The sequence below is a fragment of the Scardinius erythrophthalmus genome (assembly GCF_964197995.2).
Source record: "Scardinius erythrophthalmus genome assembly, chromosome: 10".
In the NCBI taxonomy this organism is placed as follows: domain Eukaryota; kingdom Metazoa; phylum Chordata; class Actinopteri; order Cypriniformes; family Leuciscidae; genus Scardinius; species Scardinius erythrophthalmus.
In genome coordinates this window covers 31398031-31419124 of record NC_138230.1, presented here as the reverse complement: position 1 = coordinate 31419124, position 21094 = coordinate 31398031, and the positions used below count along the sequence as shown (strand labels likewise).

Sequence of the window (21094 nt, the reverse complement as noted above, 5' to 3'; positions counted from 1 at the left end):
TATTTATGTCTTCAAAGTCACCATAACACTAGTTCACAAGTTATTATAGCTTCCCACTTTGACCAATTGTGTGTGAGTCTGCTGGTCACATGCTTAAGTGACTTCACACATGACTAATCATTCAAATGACATGGGAGGAGTTTATGTATGGGTGTAAAGTTTAGTTTCTCTTTCAGATTTTTGTAACATATATATATCCACATAAAAATGAGGTAGTTGTATTTACTTTGTCATACTGTAAAGGTTTCTCACACTGGATCAATCATGGAGGAAAGCTTCCCTTTCAAGTACTCTTTATTGGAATATCTGTTTACATTGGTGGGATTGTTACTTTTCCTGCTGGATATAGCACTGGACATTTGGACTGTTGTGTCATTTTATCAGGATGAGGCCTATGTGTATATGGCGGTGATGATCTTTCTGCTGCTGGGCTCTTCAGTGTTGTTACAGGTGTTCAGCTGGCTCTGGTACTCAGATTCCCTGGAGACTAAGGTGGAGGAGACTAAGCTTGAAACTAAGGTGGAGGAATTTGCTAACAGACATAAACTGATCAAACCACTCCACTTCCTTCAGTTTGGACTCTACCTCAGGTCTGTGACAGATTTGCTTATCAATTTTCCTTGAATAGTCTTGTGGGTAAAAAAGTAGCCTACACTTTAGCACACATTTAAAAAGAGTTCTTATATAGGCTACTTTAAAAAAATATACTTAAGTGTGAACTGAATGTAATGTTTTTAGACATTTCACTGCACATTAATTGCAATTAAATGAAAATGCATTTTAGTTAAAATTTATATTAAATGCAATTAGTTTGTCTTTTGACCCATTTAAGTATGACTTATACAATACATCATTGTATGTAATTATTATTTTTTTTCTTTGCCTTTTTTACGAAAAATAAGTGTACTTCAAGTTCATTTTATTAAGAATACTTTAGTAAAAGTATATTTCTAAGTATACTTATATACTAATATCAATGTACTAGTAGTAAACTTGTAAGTGTACTGTTTCAATACTACTTGGGACTAAATTGGACCACTTTTGAGTGTATAAAAGTATGTATACACAAGTAGTTTACAGTTTTTCGGTTGTACTGCTATACTATAAGTGCACTTATAGGTATACTGATAGTTCACTAATCAAATACCTGTAGCAAATTTTGTAGTTTATAAAAATATACTAACTAGTTTTATGCTGCAAGTGTTCAAAAGGCTTAGTAAGTTAATTGGTGGGTTGTGAGCATAGACTGTAAAAAAATAATTAATTATACTTTTAAATATATCTCGATCAAAAGATAGAGTACAAGTACAGGCCAAATATTCTTTTCTGTCAGTACAAGTCAAGTATACTTAAGTGCCATTTTAAGTATATTTCTGAGAGGTACATAAAAAAGTAGACTGAAAGTAGGCTATACTTTATTTTTAGTTTAAAAGAAGTATACTAATAGCTTCTTCTTCTTTTTCGTAAGGGTTGTAAAGTTTTGTTGTATTAAGTGTTGCTTAAGTAAATTAATGTACCTTATGTTCACAGGTATGCTGGGGTGATAGAGATTTCCACAACGCGTTTTCTTCAAAAAACTAATAGTTTCACAGAGGGTGTGGCTGTGTACCTGAACCATGACCTTCAGATGCTTCGTCTATTTGAGACATTTTCTGAAAGTGCCCCACAACTCATTCTTATGATGTGTAGAATCTTACAGAGAGGAGAACCGGAGCATATTACAGGTCTGTCTCAAATCTTTATTACTTTCAGATTTCAGATAATAGTTCTTATGTGTCTCTGAACCACTTAAAGTCACTATGAAATCAAAATAATGAATTTCAAAATCACTTCCCCTCCTTGCAGTGACACTTCTTTTCTTTTCTGATGATGCGTTTACTGGCTCAAGGGTGGGACAGCCTGTCAATCACATGAGATTACAGCAATAGCAAACCACAACGATTCAATGATCAAATAAAGTCCCACCCTATATTTTTTTTCTTGCCCGATAAGCAATTTCACTCTGATATGTCAAAAAAGAAAAGACAACTGCAACTTTAATTTAATGCACTTTGAGATAATTAACCCCAAAAAAAGGAAAATTATGTCATTTACCTACCCTCATCGTTCTGATTTTTCTATTTACATGGAACACAGGAGATATTTAGCAAAGAAGATTTATCTAAAATCTTTACCTCTTTTTTTAATATAAAGAAAGTGAATTGTAACTGATGCTATCAAGCACCAAAAAAAAGAAGCAAAAAAAAAAAAAAAAGAAGCAAAAAGCACCTTTAAAATTGAAGGGAAAACGGAAATTGTAATAGTCTTCTCTACTGTGATGCATATCTGAGTAAAACGGCTTCTCAAATAAGACAAAAAATGACTTGATATTGTCCATTGGGAATTGATTAGATTGATTAGATTGTTGGATCATTGTCAATTGCATCTTGTGTGAGTGACAGGTTGTTTTGTTTTTTTATTAAAGATTACGAGGGCACATGATTTAAAGGTCCCATGGCATGAAAATTTCACTTTATGAGGTTTTTAACATTAATATGAGTTCCCCTAGCCTGCCTATGGTCCCCCAGTGGCTAGAAATTGTGATAGGTGTAAACCAAACCCTGGGTATCCTGCTTCGCCTTTGAGAAAATGAAAGCTCAGATGAGCGAATCTGGAATCTTCCCCTTATGTCGTCATAAGGGGAAAGTTTACCTCCCCTTTCTCTGCTTTGCCCGCAAAGAGAATTTGGCCCGCCCATGAGAAAATGAGCTAAGCGAGCGCGATATTGGTTAGTGAAAACGTATAATAGCTGTAATAGTAAAAGTTTTCGAGAGAGTTCCACATGTAATGCTAGCCATTTCATATGAAGCATGTCAGCCAATCACAGCAGTGTTCCTACGCTATGTTGCAATACAGTGTAAACACACTGAAGTCTCACAGCAGACACACCCCTTCAAACAGAGCGTTCAAATCAGAGGCTAAAATCAGACTAGGAAAAATGCCTTTTATTTCTAAATTATGACAAGTTTTGATCTAAAAAACATACTAACATTATAAGGGCACCCCAGGAAACATTATAAAATAATAAAATAATCCATGCCATGGGACCTTTAAAAAAAAAATAATGGTAATAATAATTATGTGCCGTATAAATCATTTACAGAAAACACTGCAATATTCCCTATTTTTTTTTTTTTTAATTGTCAATTTTGATTTAATGGTGACTTTAAATTTGAAGAACTGTGAGAACAAACTTTATTGGTTCTTGTGTCAGGCATGTTTACCATATTTTATGTGCTCTATGGCCCTGTACCAAATGGCACACTTCATATGCACTATCGTTCTTGTAGACTTACTCATGAAACTGTAGGGTGTCCCATTTGCCATTTCAAGTTTCAGAACGGTGCTTGCAAGCACCCCCTTTGCGGTCGATATGCGCCCTCGATGCTCACTTTTGCCGAGCCTGCACTGATGCGAGCTCAGCAGCAGACTTCTTCCCGACAGTCAAAAAGGCATTACGTCACGAAAGTGAGACTCATAGGAAGACCGCGAGTGCCTAGGGTGCCATTTGGGACAGGACCTATGCCTGTGCAATGATCGATTATATGAAAAACAAATAAAAAACATTCAATTCCAAACATTGATCCATTCAACAGTGCCAATGTGTGTTTCTCAAGAGTCTCAGCATCAGCATGGCTGTGATTATATGCATCACTTGCATATTCAGAAGAACACTATTGCTTGTGTGATATTGTTTAATAATATGTAATGGTTTTTCATTTCAGGTTTAAAAATCCTCTCATCAGCTGCTGCAATATCCTTTACCGTAGCCTTGTACCACCGCGGCATGCGCTCCTTTCTTCAAGAAAAACGCAAGATGAGCTGGATCTCCACTGGTGTCTACTTTCTGTGGAACTTGTTGCTGATCATTCCCCGTGTGACCGCTCTGGCACTCTTTTGCAGTGTATTGCCATGCTACATCATCGCCCACTTCCTGTCTTTGTGGATGCTGCTGGTTTTAGGGGTCTGGAGCCAAAAAACAGATCACATGGAAAGTCCTGGTTGGGAATGGCTATACAGAGCTACTGTTGGACTCATCTGGTACTTCAGCTGGTTTAACGTATCAACAGGAAACATGAAATTAAAGAATATTCTCTATTATGGTGTCATGGGGTTGGACACAGCGATGCTGCTGGGCTTCTGGTGCTGGAAGGTGTTTGAGTATACAGGCTGTAGAAGCTCCTTAAATCCTTACATAGTGATACCGATACTAATAGGTTTGTACATTGTTGGAATTCTATTGAAAATGATATACTACAGATGGTTTCATCCTAACTGTGATGTAAAGAAAATAGCTAAACCCATTGAACAACCGAAGATAAGACAAGCTGCAGCAATTTATATGGAGACAGACTCCCTGGAATCTTCGCCTGAAGCTGTGACTGTAACTCCTGCTCAACCTGTCACTGGTGTTCTGAAGAGGGGGAGGAACATGGCTGCTAATTTCTACAACTAGTTCTTGGTTCAACTTTTCTAAGACTAAATTATTAAAGCCTAATTTAAGTTTTATTTATAACAAAATTATTTATACACAGAATACATGTTTTGTAAAAAAAAAAAAAAAAAAAAAAAAAACTATTATTTAATCTTTCAGAATTTTATTTTGAATGAATAATAAAGAATGAATAATAGCGTCTACCGGCGTCAGTCGCTTCACTGCCATTCTTAAATTCTCTCCTGTGGCCTCATGGGTAAATAGTAAAGTGTTCATCGTAGGCCTATACAGAATCTCGCCGGAAGTAGTAGGTTTTCCGGGTACTTTTTGCCTATTCTTTTATGAGTACTGTGAATTCGGACATACTTCTTTTGTTACATACTATTCACCTTATTTTTAACGGAAATACGGACGCAGCCAGTTGACGGTATTTTGTGCGAGACTTCCGGTCAGGCACTTCCGGTAACTGGCGCGCTGATCACTTTTCACCATATCGGTTAATTAAACAAGTGTTCCTAACAACTAACTCATCGTCATGGCTTCGGGGAAGACCGGGATTGTTTGTGCAGTTAGAGGTTGTCATAAACTGATACAAAAGAAAGGTTTACTTGGAGCAGGAGTGTTTTAATCATCGAAATCATTGACATTTTAATCAGGCGCCCTACGACCAGAGACACACTGGCTGCGTGGCGTTTCTGTTGCGTGGCGTTTTACATGTCTTTGCACACCAGTAACGTGTCTGACGCGGCACTGCTAGGTGACATATGATCCTCATTCATTGGTGATTATATTCGACATAATGGGGAGAGAGTTGTGGAAGGCCTTTAATGTTAAACATATATATAGCAGCAAAGACAACGTCGGCAGTATTGACGGCAAAACAGGCTACAGAATATTTCGTTCTGTATTGACAGGTGCAATATTAGAAAATCGATTTTTTTTCATTGCATTTATATCTGCATTTGTCAAAACCTAAAATTTCAAACATCAAAATGTAATTTATTAATATGTATTCATGTAAAATTAAATACAAAGATCTTTTCCTATTCTATTTTGTCTGGAAACGCTTCCAAAACGCTTGCGTGTCGCGTGAAAAATAGGCGTCGATTCTATTTATAGCATGCACGCGTTTTCCGCGCCTGTGAGACGCGCGTGTCACGCAGGCAGTGTGCACGTTCTAACCTGTTAACATGGGAGCCGAAATAAAAACGGACACGCAGTGTGTCGCCGGCCTGAGGAATCCCTTCGCCTGTGGTTAAAAGCTTTACATTTGAAGAAACCATCGAAACGACCGTATGTTTGTTCTTTTCATTTCGTGAGCACCTATAGAAGACCACCCGATACCAGAAAAGTGGCTGGGCTATGAAGTCTCAATAAAAACCATGATAAAAACTCCAAGGAGAAACAAAATCATTATAGTAACCCCTGTATAAAATCTAGTGATCATGGCATAATGGCATGATCATGGCATTTATTTTGTATGATTTACAACTATTTATAGCCATCTACTTATTGCTATCCATCCTATGCTTTGGTTGCATTCTTATGGCATTATTAATACATTTGACATGACAAAATACCTCTATATTAGTCCAGCGTTGGCTCGACTATGTTTAGGGCGGGGCTGAAGGCGCCGGTGAAGTTTTGTCACTCTGCCAGCTAGATGCATGAGTGTTTTCAACCAGGTCCGGTACCCTAACTGAGTGAGGCGGGGCTTTAGTTCTTTGTAGTATTCATCTGCTACGGCATGTGTAACATTTTTCTATCAACTCTGCATAATCCTTCGCGATCGATATGTTATTTAGCCCAGGGAAGCGAGGAAACGGAAGTGCCGCACAAAAACCGGATATTGGACCCATGTTTACTTCCGCGTTCGAAAATAAGGTGGATATAGTAGGGAAATATTTTGGATGCAGTCATTGCTACATCCCTGTGGCGAGCAGGACGAGGCCGAGAGCCGCGGGAGAACGGCGTGAGGCCGGTGGCGCGATTGATAATGAGCGGTCTCGTCTCTCACAGAGGAAGCATAAAGGAGGAGCGACGACAGTGGAGATGGAGAGAGGCCAGGGCTGCGTTCAGCCCCAACAAAACGTTGCACAACGTTTTTTAAACAGAAACGGTGATGTGTTGAACAGAACACACTGTTCTGATGATGCAAGAGTTGCAACTATGGCAGCTGAGAAGGCCAATCTTTGTGTTCTTTGTGAAGATTTTTCTGAGCCTGATGAAGTCGGTATAAATATGTGTGTTTAATACTGCAAAACATGCCCAATGTTACAGTTACTGCACTTGCCACCCAGAACAAAAGAGAACCTCCCAATCGAGTGAAGGGATTGCTGAAACTGAAATGGAAGCACACATCTTACCTAATTCAGACTAAAACACAACTATTTAGCCTCACATACTGACTTTATTTGTAGTTCATACTGTTTTAATACCCTGTATTTTCTTTCTCATTTTTAGGAAAAGCACTTAATTACCATTGTTTATTTCTATACTAAATGTCATACACTTGCAATGAAGCTAAAAATATAAACAACTACATCATTATGTTGATATCCTATATTTTTACAATAACGACAAACATATCTTCTAATATCCTCAGTTGTTGCGTATACCGAGCTGCATCGAACACATTTGTAAATTACTTTCCTTGAACCCATTTTGCGAGTTCACTTTAATACCGCGTGCACATGTTGCTGCTGATTGGACTGCAGTTCTGACACACCCACCAAACAAGAGAAAACGTATCTCAAACCCCGTTGCACATCGGTGCACGCCGTTTCTATGGAGTCAAAATAGGGCCATATATATCTGCAAAATAAAAAAATGTTTTGCAAAAAAAAAAAAAGTTTTGCAAAAAAAAAAATGTTTTGCAAAAAAAAAAAAATGTTTTGCAAATAAAAATAGAGTATTGAGAAAAAAAATGCTTTTTTGCAAGTAAAAAATATAATTGCAAAAGAAAAGTTAACCACTGAGAGAAAAAAATAAAGTTTAGCAAAGTAAAACTTCAGCACCATTGACTTTGCAACACATATTTCCCTTTGCGCCGCTCCTTTAAATCCGCGTTTCAGTCATCCGTGCCTCTGCGGCGCAAGCTTTCCTTTGCGCTTCATTTTTCTATGCGCCTCGCTTTGTGTCCCTGATTTGACGTGGGGGAGGGGTCAAGAGGTTGGGGTGTGTCTCAGAGCCGTTAGGGTGTGTACAAGGGATGAAGGGAAGGCGCGTCCTTCTCGTTACGTCATCAGCGCGAGCCCCAGACCGAGTGGATCGATCGAAATGGCAGAGCAGAGACATGCGGGTGATGGATCACAGGTATGTATTATTGATCGCTTTCTTCAAGTTCACTAGATAGACCGATAACTAACGTTATATGTAACTATGTGTAACATCATATCCATCACCCGCATGTCTCTGCTCTGCCATTTCGATCGATCCACTCGGTCTGGGGCTCGCGCTGATGACGTAACGAGAAGGACGCGCCTTCCCTTCATCCCTTGTAAACACCCTAACGGCTCTGAGACACACCCCAACCTCTTGACCCCTCCCCCACGTCAAATCAGGGACACAAAGCGAGGCGCATAGAAAAATGAAGCGCAAAGGAAAGCTTGCGCCGCAGAGGCACGGATGACTGAAACGCGGATTTAAAGGAGCGGCGCAAAGGGAAAAATGTGTTGCAAAGTCAATGCTGCTGAAGTTTTACTTTGCTAAACTTTATTTTTTTCTCTCAGTGGTTAACTTTTCTTTTGCAATTATATTTTTTACTTGCAAAAAAGCATTTTTTTTCTCAATACTCTATTTTTATTTGCAAAACATATTTTTTTTTTGCAAAACATTTTTTTTTTTTGCAAAACTTTTTTTTTTTTTGCAAAACATTTTTTTATTTTGCAGATATATATGGCCCTATTTTGACTCCATACGTTTCCAGGAAACATGACGTTCAACCCGGAAACCGTAGCAAAACGTTGCGCACCGTTTTGAACTTGAACGTGCCCCAGGCCTGGATTTTATTTGATGTGACAGTAGTTGTCCGTGAGGAGCTGCTGTCTTTTACTTTCGTTTTGTATTTGTTTTATTTTTGGCATTAAAATGTGTTTGAAGGTTCGCCGGTTCCCGCCTCCTTCTTCCCACAACATTTAACCTCGTTACAATCCCATTTCCCCTACTTAAACTACACCCAAAAAAGAAAAAGTACATACTTGAGTGTATAGCAAAAGAGTAGACAAGCTTTAGCCTACAATCAGACATATTATCATGTCATACAATTGCGTCTTTGCTCTCTGTCCCATCCTGACAGACATCCTGTCACCATAAACTGGCCTGTCATTCACCTTGTCACAGTTTTTTAAATATATTAAAATAGAAAACAGTTATTTTTATTTTGTAATGTTTCACAATATTATTGCTGTCTCCAATAAATGCTGCCTTGGTGAACATAATAGACTTTTCAAAAACATCATACTGACCTCAGGGTATGCTTTACATAAATAATTTAGATCATAGAGTAAAAAAAAACTAAAAAAAAACAAGTTTGTAAACCCCTGAATAGCAGCATCATTAAAGTATGAGGTATTATATTGTGATGTGATCACGTTGACAGGATTATGTAATACTGTATGTCCAAATGCTGGTATTGTACCTGCTTTGCAGCAAACTCTTCATCACGGCCGTCCCCTATAACAACATAGGTCACTTTCTTCCCAAAGCGAGCGATGATGCGTTCAAAGCAACTCTCTTTTCCTGTTAACAGACGAGTCATTCAGCGTTACTCTAACAAGTGTTAGATATACCATGTGTTAATGTACCCTTGTGCTCAGTTTCAGTTTGATACCAATGATTTTAAAAGGAGAGGATGTTTAAAATGAACATACTGGAATCATTTATTAAAGGTATAGCGGAGGATTTTTTACTTCCGGGTGGATCACCTATACTATTGGTCCTCCTAATTGTCAATCATTCTGGTGAATCAATCAAACTTTTCAAAAAGTGGAGAGGGCGGGTCTTATCTAAAATTCGGAAAGATCCTCCGCTATACCTTTAAGCCTCACGGTTGTACAAAACCATGTAACTTGTAATACCCTGAAACAAAAGGTTAATTTTCAAAGAATATTGTGACTACTCTTCTGATGATGAAAGTGGATGAAATCTCCAAAATGAGCTAAGCCTTCATTCCAAGTCTAGTAAGGAATACGACCTCTTATACGGTCTACGGTGATGTATTATTGCTGAAACCCATGGTTTCCAGATAATGTTTTTTTTTTTTTTTCAAATGGAAATATGTGTAAAGGTTTATTTTTACAGCTTTTGACAGCTGAAGGTCTATACGGTTGTAGTTTAATTTACATTTTTGGAGCTTGACAGCCCCTGGTCACTGTATAGAAAAAACGGCAGTTTGAACATTCTTTATTTAACATTATCCTCTTGTGTTCTGCAAGTTTGGACCATCTGGCTTTGGAACAGGGTTTCAAAGTTTCCAGAAACTTCTCCAGAATTTTTTTAAACTTTCCAGGAATTTTTGGGAAACCTTCCAGGAATCTTTGGGAATTTCCAGCCCCTTTACAATCCTATTTTGGAATGACATGAGGGTCTGAATAAATTTTTTTGTAAACCAAACCTGTTACCTATTTTAATGGCACTATAGATGTTCTCGATGGGGAAAAACATCACCCAGGCGAAAGAAAAGCACTTTAGCTAAAGCAGGAACTAGCTGAGTGGTGGTAACCAGAATGTTCATACATCTGCCCCTGTGAACAAACACCAAAACAATTAGCCAATGTTAGCGTGTACACTACATTTAAGCCGATGGATCCGCACTGAGAAACCTGTTTATCATGTTGCTCTAGAAACTTCACACAAAGTGTTTAATACCCAGAGGCAGATCTGATGATTTCCTGTAAATCATGCATGCTCTGAGAACAGAAACAGATGCTGCAGGGCTGGGTATCGGTACAGATGTCCTGATTGAATTTGATTCCAATTCACAAGATCTCAATTCAATTCTATTCGATTCTCAATGTGTTTCTCAATTCAAATCAATGAATATACACTGCACAGCCAAGGTCACTGTTTGGATTTAAATTGACAAATGCTTAAGAGTCTATGATTGGATCATTGTTGCAGTGATTATTATGTTTCTAGCATGTTATATGTTTGGTAACAGTTCTTCTAACCTTAATTGATGGAGTGTGTGCTGTATAGGTTTTCATTTCTTAAACAATCATGTAAGAAGACACATCATGGCCATATTCCAGGATGACAATGTCAAGACTCATCAGGATCAAATTGTGAAAGAATGGTTGGGAGAGAGAAAAAAGAATCATTTTCACACATGATTTGGCACCTCTGAGTCCATACCTTAAATTCATTGAAGGTCTTTGGGTTGTGCTGGAGTAGACTTTACAGAGTGCTTGACTCTTGCGTTGTCAATACAAAATCTTGACCCAAAATTGATGCACCTCTTGATGGAAATAAATGTTGTGATGTTATTTTCCTCAGGTGCATCATTTATAAAAATTATTAATAATAAATAAAAAATACCTTGTCGTACCTTGACTGTACAAGCAAGAGTGATTTGAGGGCAGTGCTCCGCCAGGCATCTGTAACGGTCTCAATCTCTGAGCGAAACCTGAGCAGTAGGTCTCTCTCAGCAGACCTAAAAAACAGCAATGTTGACATTAAAGGGGTTGTTGATTATGATTTCACTTTTCTAACTTTAGTTAGTGTGTAATGTTGCTGTTGAGCATAAACAACACCTGCAAAATTACAACGCTCAAAGTTCAAAGCAAAGGAAGATATTTGCTTTATAGAAATCGTTTTTTAAGGACTACAACAAATGGCTGGTAGGGACTACATGACATTCCTCCCGGGTTAGACATCATCAACCCTAAAAATGTACATAAACCCCCGCCCCCAGGAACATGCAGTCCATGTTGAGAAGAGCAAGAGTTGTTGTAGTAGAGCACATATGTGTGTCAGCTCAAGCTGTTGCAGCTGTCTTTTCACATGCAATACAGTACTTAACACAAATACATTAGCATGTCACTGTAGGCATCTTACAACATTTCCCACACTATCTAATTTTTATAGATTATCATGACAGAATATGCTAATTGAATATAGAACGCCACATCAGCAACATAAATTCATCAACTAACCATTCAGAAACATCCGGTTGCATTCTACATGTTGTCACTTCTTCTTGAGTCTCTCCATCATTGTCCGACTCCAGTTTAAACATAAAAGGCAGAGAAGTTTCTGACATTTTAATGCTTGTCTGCATGAGGTAATCAGAGCTGCTAACACACGAGCTCTTGAAGCTCCGCCCTCTGTGCTGTGAGCAGCAGCTCATTTGCATTTAAAGGGACACACACGAAATGACGCGTTTTTTACTGACCCTCAAAAAGGGACAACTTTAACATGCTGTACAAAATTATCTGTGGGGTATTTTGAGCTAAAACTTCACATACACACTCTGGGGACAACAGAGACTTATTTTATTGTAAAAAGGGGCATTATACCACCGCTTTAAAATAAATGATATATTATATATAATATGCATAATTTAAAGATACAACTTGACTTGGTATAATATAATTCGGTGTTCTGTGTACCAGCTATAGCATGCTGGAACAGTAAACAAGTTATTCCACAACTGAACCACTGTCAGTTCAATCAGGCAGCACACTTGAGGCTGTCATGAACTTCATTCCAATATTCTTGATTAGATATCAACCAAATATGAGGAACAAGGCAAGCCAGAGAACTACTACTCAACTAAGTAACAGCACCACCATGTGCAGGGTATCTGCAGGGTTTAAAAAAAATCAAATTTAAAGGCTTTTTTAAGACCTTTTTAAGACTTGCATAAATAAAATGAATAATGTATGTGCGGGGTAGGGCAATGTCTACGGTAACATAATTAGACTGTGAAATGTCATGATGAAGTGAAAAACAAAAAGTTTTATAAAATGATAAACGTCACATTTCAGCTTTAAAACAGTTTTTAAGAAAAGGGATGAGAAAATGATTAATCATTATATTTAAAATAGATGTTTAGATTTTCAGAATGCACATTTGCTTCTTTTCATTCCCCTTTTCGATCCACCCAACACTGCGTGCTTGCTGTGTAAAAATATGGGTTGATTTTTGCAGTTGTTTCAGTTGTTTCCATTCAGCAACAGTAGATCATTAGCAATCACTAATAGATTGGCATAAATCTGTGTTTTTTGTTGATTGTGAACTGCTCTGAAAACACAAGCCTGTAGAACGTGCAACAGCGTCATGCATTTACTTTGAAACGTGCAGCGATCAAATTTAATTAAATCATCACCTTTTGAAGTTTAATAATCACATTAAACCATATGGTAATACCCATTTTTCCATCCCCAATTTAAGACCTCTTGAAATGATAATTAAGACTTTTCTTATACCATTTAAAGATATTTAAGATAATGATAAACTAATTTTAAGCCTGGCTGTGTGAACGTGCAGTGGGGTTTAAAATAGAGATACGAGACATACTCTCACCTCCCACATTCCCCTGGAATCCGTTGTAGATCTCTTAGAGACTATTTGGTTCTGCATTGTCATACCTTTTTATTTTTTAATATGACATGTGGCCAAGTATGGTGTCCCGTTTGTGCTCTGCATTTCACCCATCCAAGTGCCGCTAGTGGAGGCATCCTCACACTGCTGGGCTGCTGAAGGAGCTGTAGGCCACTGGTAGGGGAAACGTTTAAAGGCAGCAGGAGGAGAAGGAAGTTTTTTGCCACAGACAAAGGAGAGAGTTAGAGACGGCGGGATGCAATGGCTGAGCTTACTCCGCTAGCAGAGGCAACCTCACACTAGGGGGAAGTCATTCTTTGAGAGGGGTGGGCATTGTTGTATGGGGTGCTGAGCCAGGAAAAGCCGCAGTGTGTCGCTGAGCGGAGGGAAGAGGAGAGTGGGGCCTGGTAGTAGAAGAATCTGGAGTGTGGCCCGACTTGATGAAGGCCTGCTGTTGCGGCCCGACGCTAGTCTTCTAGCGCATGGATCAAAGACGCAAGGGAGAGGAGATGTGAGATGATAGTGCAGCATTGCAGGATTATGCACATTGTGAAGTGGCTGAGCAAAGATAGAAGTTCACATTTAGAACAGTTTGGACTGTCTAGGAAGGTGGACGAGACCAGAAATATTGTATAGATTTTTCCTTGTGCAGTGAGGCCTGGAAATGAACCGTATCCCAATTAATGCCCAGAATTCAATGTACGTGGCTGGACCCATGGTTTTATCCTGGGCGATTGGAATCCCAAGCTCAGTGGAAACCATGAGGGACTGAGAGATTAAGCGCTTTGAGTGCCGAGAAAATCGCTATATAAATGTAATGAATTATTATTAAACGTTTTTGAAAATATTCGTATTTTCTCTGTATTTTTTTTTTCATTGTTTTTCTCAAAGTGATAACATGCGCTTACATGATGAGAAGAAGCTCTGCGTATATTCACCTCTGACACATCAGTCTGATACTGTAATTGTTGTTTGATGTTGGATGATCAAACAAAGTACTGTTTGTTCTTTTATCCGTTGCTGGTTTGAGTGGCACACACGCATTCATTTAGTGAAGTTCAAAAGAGACTAGCTTATGGTAAAAGACAAAGAGCTTTGCATAGTAAAAATGTGCAACTTGAATTTATTCAATTGTGTACAACAATCACTAAAGTATTTCTAAACTTTTGCCATAAATTTATTTTTTAGAAGTTCTTTTTTTTCCCCTTTTATTTGTCTTAATTTTAGTTTTCTTTTTTCCATATACCAACATGGAAATTACTCAATTCTAGGAACCCTCAACATAACAGTTGATTTTCATCAGTTATGGGTTGTTACATTACTTCGTTCTAAAGATACAGAAGAAGTGAAACGGTAAGATTACATCTAGGCTATTTGAATGCATTAGTGAGAACAATTGCATGTAAGAATTTGTCCTACCAGTCTTTGTGGCGTCTATTTGCCAATAGGGAAGTGGGATTAAATTACTTTAAAACAGAAATACATGCTATAACTTCCAGTTTCGATGGTGATTTTGTTGATAAATCACATGACAGTGACGTACGTGCATGCCTGTGATTTGTACGTAATGTGCGAGCTACTGTTTGCATATGTGTGTATGTTAAGCTACAAGGAAGCAGTGCATTAGTTTAGAACGGCAAATTTTCGCATTTGAGAAGTGCAGATAATAATGAGTTTAGCAACTCCTAAAGATACTTCAAACAAATCTGTTGACTGGTATACACAACATAAAGCCATAAGTACACATTTGCAAGAAAAAACATTTATAACATCTGTTATCATTGAATGAAATAGATTTTAATATAAAAATATATACGGCCTGCTTGACCAAATCAATGCTAAGACTTTTAAACAATGAGCATACTACTGCTTCCTTAAATGCTTAAATGTATTCTCACTGAATAAAAAATAAAGTATTTTAATTAATCCCCAAAAAGTTATTTGTGTGCTGTCTTTTTGTCCAGTAATCATAGTATAAAAAAGCAACTATCTTTAATGAAGTGTCAGCTGTCATGATAAGAGTTGTAACACCTGAACCTAATAATTGAGTATTACATGTTCCCATGACAACTGATTGTCAGGAAATAATTGGTAAATGCCAGTTGCTGGCACTATAAAGAGTCCCTTCAGGCAACCCTAATATGTGTTGGAGGTCAAGTATGTTATTTCTGAATTTTTATTGGTGTTGTTGAAGTGGTAGTTGTATTTTTGTTTGGCCATGGAGGGTACCACTAACCAACTCTTAAGGTATGATGATAAATTGTAGTATTTGGCATTTATTAACTAGTGGCACTCATCTAATATGTTTTTGTGTTGTTGTTTTTTTCATCTACAGTTTTTCTTTGGCACTTCTCAGTCTTTGTGTCTGTGACCATTTTGGAAGTGGTAAGGTTTATCCAGGCAGGTTCTATAATTCATGTTTGCTAGCATATCTGTTTGATTCTTTCTTTTCCCTCTTCTATTTTCTTCTAGTTGGTGGCTTTGTCAGGAGTGGTTATCCTGTATACAATGAGGCTAGTTTCCCCATGCAGGATGTGAAGCCACGAAGTTCCTACAGCTGGTATGGCGCTGATGTATCAATGCCCATCAGTCCTCAGAGATCAAGGAGTAACACTTACAGTGCTGCACAAGTTAAGGGTGTGTATAGCAGTATTAGCTATAGTCCTCAAAATGGCTCTTCTGGTTTTGGACCAGTGACTACTGTATATAAGCCTGGTTCTGACTCTGACGCTAGTAGTCAACTTCAAGGATCTCTGATATCTTCAGCTGGTAGTGGCAGTATTGTTTCTGGTTCTGTGACCACTGCAATGGGTACAAATATGCACATTGAGTCTCTACCTGAGCCAACACAGCTCAACTATGAAACTGTAGTACAGTCTAGTAATGAGTCTTTGGTGTCTAATAGCCAGCAAATAGTGCAGAACAGCTCTCAGTCCAGTGGCCAAATAGTGGAAGTCCGCTACCAGTCTGCAGTGCAGCCCATTGTCAAGCCTCAGAGAAATAGACATCAAGTTGTTTCCAAGTTATTTTCCAGTAACAGGCCAGTCCAGATTTCAAGTTCTACGTTTTTGGTGAAGCCTTCGCAGCAGAGAAATGAGTCCTCACAACCCAGCTATCAGTTAGGGCAAGCCAGCTTTGGATATGGACTTGTGCCATTACTGAGTGGCCAGCAACTAGTGCAGTCACACTATGGTTCCACAGTTCAGCCTAGTGGTGTGCAGCTAGCACAGGCAAGATACCAACTTGTGGCCCGGCCCAGCCTCCAACAATCATCTCAAGCCAGCAGCCAGAACTCTGAACAAGCTGTCTTGCAATCTGTGGACCAGTCCAGTGGCCTGCAATCAGCCCAAGCCAGCTCACAGTCTGTGGAACCATCAGGCAGCCTGCTGTCAGCCCAAGCCAGCTCTCAGTCTGTGGACCAGTCTAGCATCCAACAACCTGCCCAAGCCAGTTCTCAGTCTGTGGACCAGTCTAGCATCCAACAACCTGCCCAAGCCAGCTCTCAGTCTGTGGAACTATCAGGTAGCCTGCTGTCAGCCCAAGCCAGCTCTCAGTCTGTGGACCAGTCTGGCATCCAACAACCAGCCCAAGCTAGCTCTCAGTCTGGCCTGCCGTCAGCACAAGCCAGCTACCAGTTTGTGCCCCAGCTTGGTTTCCAAAAACCAACACAAACTGGCACCCAATCAGTGAACTGGCCCAGTGGCCAGCAGTCAGCACAAGCCCGCTACCAGTCTGTGTTCTGGCCCAGCGATCTGCAATCAACACAAGCCCGTTACCAGCCCAGTGGCCTGCAGTCAGCACAAGCCCATTACCAGTCTGTGTCTCAGCCCACTGGCCTGCAGTCACCACAAGCCCGCTACCAGTCTGTGTTCCGGCCCAGCGGTCTGCAGGTAGCACAACCCAGCTACGAGTCTGTGGCCCAGCTAAGCGGTCTGCAGTCAGGCCAAGCCAGATACCAGCCTCTGTCCTTGCCCAGCAGTCTGCAGTCAGCCCAAGCCCGTTACCAGTCTGTGGACCAGCCCAGTGGCCTACAGTTATCACAAACCCAGTACCAGTCTGTGTCCCAGCCTAGTGGTCTGCAGTCAGCCCAAGCCAGCTCGCAGTCTGTGGAACCATCAGGTAGCCTGCTGTCAGCCCAAGCCAGCTCACAGTCTGTGGACCAGTCTGGCATCCAACAACCAGCCCAAGCCAGCTCACAGTCTGTGGACCAGTCTGGCATCCAACAACCAGCCCAAGCCAGCTCACAGTCTGTGGACCAGTCTGGCATCCAACAACCAGCCCAAGCCAGCTCACAGTCTGTGGAACCATCAGGTAGCCTGCTGTCAGCCCAAGCCAGCTCACAGTCTGTGGAACCATCAGGTAGCCTGCTGTCAGCCCAAGCCAGCTCACAGTCTGTGGAACCATCAGGTAGTCTGCTGTCAGCCCAAGCCAGCTCACAGTCTGTGGACCAGTCTGGCATCCAACAACCAGCCCAAGCCAGCTCACAGTCTGTGGACCAGTCTGGCATCCAACAACCAGCCCAAGCCAGCTCACAGTCTGTGGAACCATCAGGTAGCCTGCTGTCAGCCCAAGCCAGCTCACAGTCTGTGGACCAGTCTGGCATCCAACAACCAGCCCAAGCCAGCTCTCAGTCTAGCCTGCCGTCAGCACAAGCCAGCTACCAGTTTGTGCCCCAGCTTGGTTTCCAAAAACCTACACAAACTGGCTCCCAATCAGTGAACTGGCCCAGTGGCCTGCAGTTAGCACAAGCTAGATACCAGTCTGTGGACCAGCCCAGTGGCCTGCAGGTAGCACAAGCCCGCTACCAGTCTGTGTTCCGGCCCAGTGGTCTGCAGTTAGCCCAAGCCCGCTACCAGTCTGTGGACCAGCTCAGTGGCCTGCAGTCAGCACAAGCCCGTTACCAGTCTGTGGACCAGCTCAGTGGCCTGCAGTCAGCACAATCCCGTTACCAGTCTGTGTCCCAGCCCAGCAGTCTGCAGTCAGCCCAAGCCCCTTACCAGTCTGTGTCCCAGCTCAGTGGCCTGCAGTCAGCACAAGCCAGGTACCAATCTGTGTCCCAGCCAAGTGGCCTGCAGTCAGCACAAGCCCGTTACCAGTCTGTGGACCAGCCCAGTGAACTGCAGTCAGCGCAAACCAGCTCTCAGTCTGTGGACCAGCCCAGTGGCCTGCAGTCAGCACAATCCCGTTACCAGTCTGTGGACCAGCCCAGTGGCCTGCAGTCAGCACAATCCCGTTACCAGTCTGTGTCCCAGCCCAGCGGCCTGCAGTCAGCACAAGCCCGTTACCAGTCTGTGGACCAGCTCAGTGGCCTGCAGTCAGCACAAGCCCGTTACCAGTCTGTGGACCAGCCCAGTGGACTGCAGTCAGCACAAGCCCGCTACCAGTCTGTGTTCCGGCCCAGCGGTCTGCAGTTAGCCCAAGCCCGCTACCAGTCTGTGGACCAGCCCAGTGGACTGCAGTCAGCGCAAACTAGCTCTCAGTCTGTGGACCAGCTCAGTGGCCTGCAGTCAGTGCAAACCAGCTCTCAGTCTGTGTCCCAGCCCAGTGGCCTGCAGTCAGAACTATCCCGTTACCAGTCTGTGGACCAGCCCAGTGGACTGCAGTCAGTGCAAACCAGCTCTCAGTCTGTGTCCCAGCCCAGTGGCCTGCAGTCAGAACTATCCCGTTACCAGTCTGTGGACCAGCCCAGTGGCCTGCAGTCAGCACAAGCCAGGTACCAATCTGTGCCTCAGCTCAGTGGTCTGCAGTCAGCACAAGCCCGTTACCAGTCTGTGTCCCAGCCCAGCGGCCTGCAGTCAGCACAAGCCCGCTACCAGTCTGTGTCCCAGCTCAGTGGCCTGCAGTCAGCACAAGCCCGTTACCAGTCTGTGGACCAGCCAAGTGGCCTGCAGTCAGCACAAGCCCGTTACCAGTCTGTGGACCAGCCCAGTGAACTGCAGTCAGCGCAAACCAGCTCTCAGTCTGTGGACCAGCCCAGTGGCCTGCAGTCAGCACAATCCCGTTACCAGTCTGTGTCCCAGCCCAGCGGCCTGCAGGTAGCACAAGCCCGTTACCAGTCTGTGGACCAGCCCAGTGAACTGCAGTCAGCGCAAACCAGCTCTCAGTCTGTGGACCAGCCCAGTGGACTGCAGTCAGCACAAGCCCGCTACCAGTCTGTGTTCCGGCCCAGCGGTCTGCAGTTAGCCCAAGCCCGATACCAGTCTGTGGACCAGCTCAGTGGCCTGCAGTCAGCACAATCCCGTTACCAGTCTGTGTCCCAGCCCAGCGGCCTGCAGTCAGCACAAGCCCGTTACCAGTCTGTGGACCAGCTCAGTGGACTGCAGTCAGCACAAGCCCGTTACCAGTCTGTGGACCAGCCCAGTGGACTGCAGTCAGCACAAGCCCGCTACCAGTCTGTGTTCCGGCCCAGCGGTCTGCAGTTAGCCCAAGCCCGATACCAGTCTGTGGACCAGCTCAGTGGCCTGCAGTCAGTGCAAACCAGCTCTCAGTCTGTGTCCCAGCCCAGTGGCCTGCAGTCAGAACTATCCCGTTACCAGTCTGTGGACCAGCCCAGTGGCCTGCAGTCAGCACAAGCCCGTTACCAGTCTGTGTCCCAGCCCAGCGGCCTGCAGTCAGCACAAGCCCGCTACCAGTCTGTGTTCCGGCCCAGCGGTCTGCAGTTAGCCCAAGCCCGCTACCAGTCTGTGGACCAGCCCAGTGGACTGCAGTCAGCGCAAACTAGCTCTCAGTCTGTGGACCAGCTCAGTGACCTGCAGTCAGCACAAGCCCGTTACCAGTCTGTGTCCCAGCCCAGTAGACTGCAGTCAGCACAAGCCCGTTACCAGTCTGTGTCCCAGCTCAGTGGCCTGCAGTCAGCACAAGCCCGTTACCAGTCTGTGGACCAGCCCAGTGGACTGCAGTCAGCACAAGCACGCTACCAGTCTGTGTTCCGGCCCAGCGGTCTGCAGTTAGCCCAAGCCCGATACCAGTCTGTGGACCAGCTCAGTGGCCTGCAGTCAGCACAAGCCCGTTACCAGTCTGTGGAGCAGCCCAGTGGACTGCAGTCAGTGCAATTCAGCTCTCAGTCTGTGTCCCAGCCCAGTGGCTTGCAGTCAGCACAAGCCCGTTACCAGTCTGTGTCCCAGCCTAGCGGTCTGCAGTCAGCACAAGCCCGTTACCAGTCTGTGTCCCAGCCTAGCGGTCTGCAGTCAGCACAAGCCCGTTACCAGTCTGTGTCCCGGCAATCTAGATTCCAGGTCTTTCCTAAGCCAGAGCAGTCAAGTTACATGTCTCTTTCCAGTCTTGGTTCCAAACCTTTGGCGCAACCTGGTAAAATACCACTTCAAGCTGTGAGTTTGATGCAGTCTGTCCAGCCTGGCTTTCAAGATCCAGCACCTCTGCACTCTCAGACTACTCCGACATCTCCAGGCATATTGAGGTTGTTGCATCAAGTGAAGTCATAGCTGCATACTTTGCCTTGTTTTCTTCATTTAGTGTTTGCTTTGTTTTTGAAAAAATAAACAAACCGGTTACCTCAAGTGTCTACTGGAAGTCTTAGTATTGTTTGCACTGCATTAGCATGACCTCATCTTTGTTGAAACAACTCCTTAAAAAAAACCTCAGAATTTAGAATCAGAAGTGCTAAAATGCAAACCCATTTCCAGGGTATGGTCTACAAAAATATGTCATGCTTTCATCACTCTATAGACCCCTTTTGCGCCGACGTCACAGTTACGTCACGGCGCTAGCTGGAGGCAAAACAAACGGAAAACTGGAGGCGGCCAATACAAACCAGCACAGATTCGGCTACATAATGAGCTTAAATTACTATTTTTATTATTAAATGTCATCTTGTTGTATTGTTGGGTGCAAGAATCGATGAAAATGAGTATGCTGCATCTGGAATTTTTATTTGTAGAAAATATTCATATTAAAATTGCACCGTAGTGTCACTCTTTACATTGTCGTCTTCTTGGCGCTGGCTAGGAAGAACTGCGGATCGTCCCACACAAGTCTTTACATGACCATTCAGCACATAGTTATAGGCATCTAAAGATTTATATGTCCTCAGTTTCTCTTTACTCTCGGTTTCTCTAT

At 42.4% G+C, this 21094-nt stretch overlaps 2 protein-coding genes across 3 annotated transcripts; both read left to right on the top strand.

Annotated features, from left to right (window-relative positions):
• Positions 1 to 147: 147 nt before the first annotated feature.
• LOC308697833 (XK-related protein 8-like) lies at positions 148 to 4675 on the top strand. Its single transcript, XM_081377427.1, has 3 exons — positions 148 to 590; positions 1531 to 1724; positions 3765 to 4675. The coding sequence occupies exons 1-3, from the start codon at positions 265 to 267 to the stop codon at positions 4493 to 4495; spliced, it is 1251 nt and encodes a 416-aa protein (XP_081233553.1). The 5' UTR covers positions 148 to 264; the 3' UTR covers positions 4496 to 4675.
• Positions 4676 to 15138: 10463 nt separating this feature from the next.
• Positions 15139 to 20540, top strand: LOC308697206 (uncharacterized protein). 2 transcript variants are annotated; one of them, XM_081376352.1, is made up of 4 exons: positions 15142 to 15265; positions 15354 to 15403; positions 15491 to 17268; positions 17314 to 20540. In XM_081376352.1, the coding sequence occupies exons 1-4, from the start codon at positions 15237 to 15239 to the stop codon at positions 20458 to 20460; spliced, it is 5004 nt and encodes a 1667-aa protein (XP_081232478.1). In that variant the 5' UTR covers positions 15142 to 15236; the 3' UTR covers positions 20461 to 20540. The 2 variants fall into 2 exon arrangements, with proteins under 2 accessions (XP_081232477.1, XP_081232478.1); XM_081376351.1 differs by having other exon boundaries at positions 15139 to 15265; positions 15491 to 20540.
• The last annotated feature ends 554 nt before the right edge of the window (positions 20541 to 21094 follow it).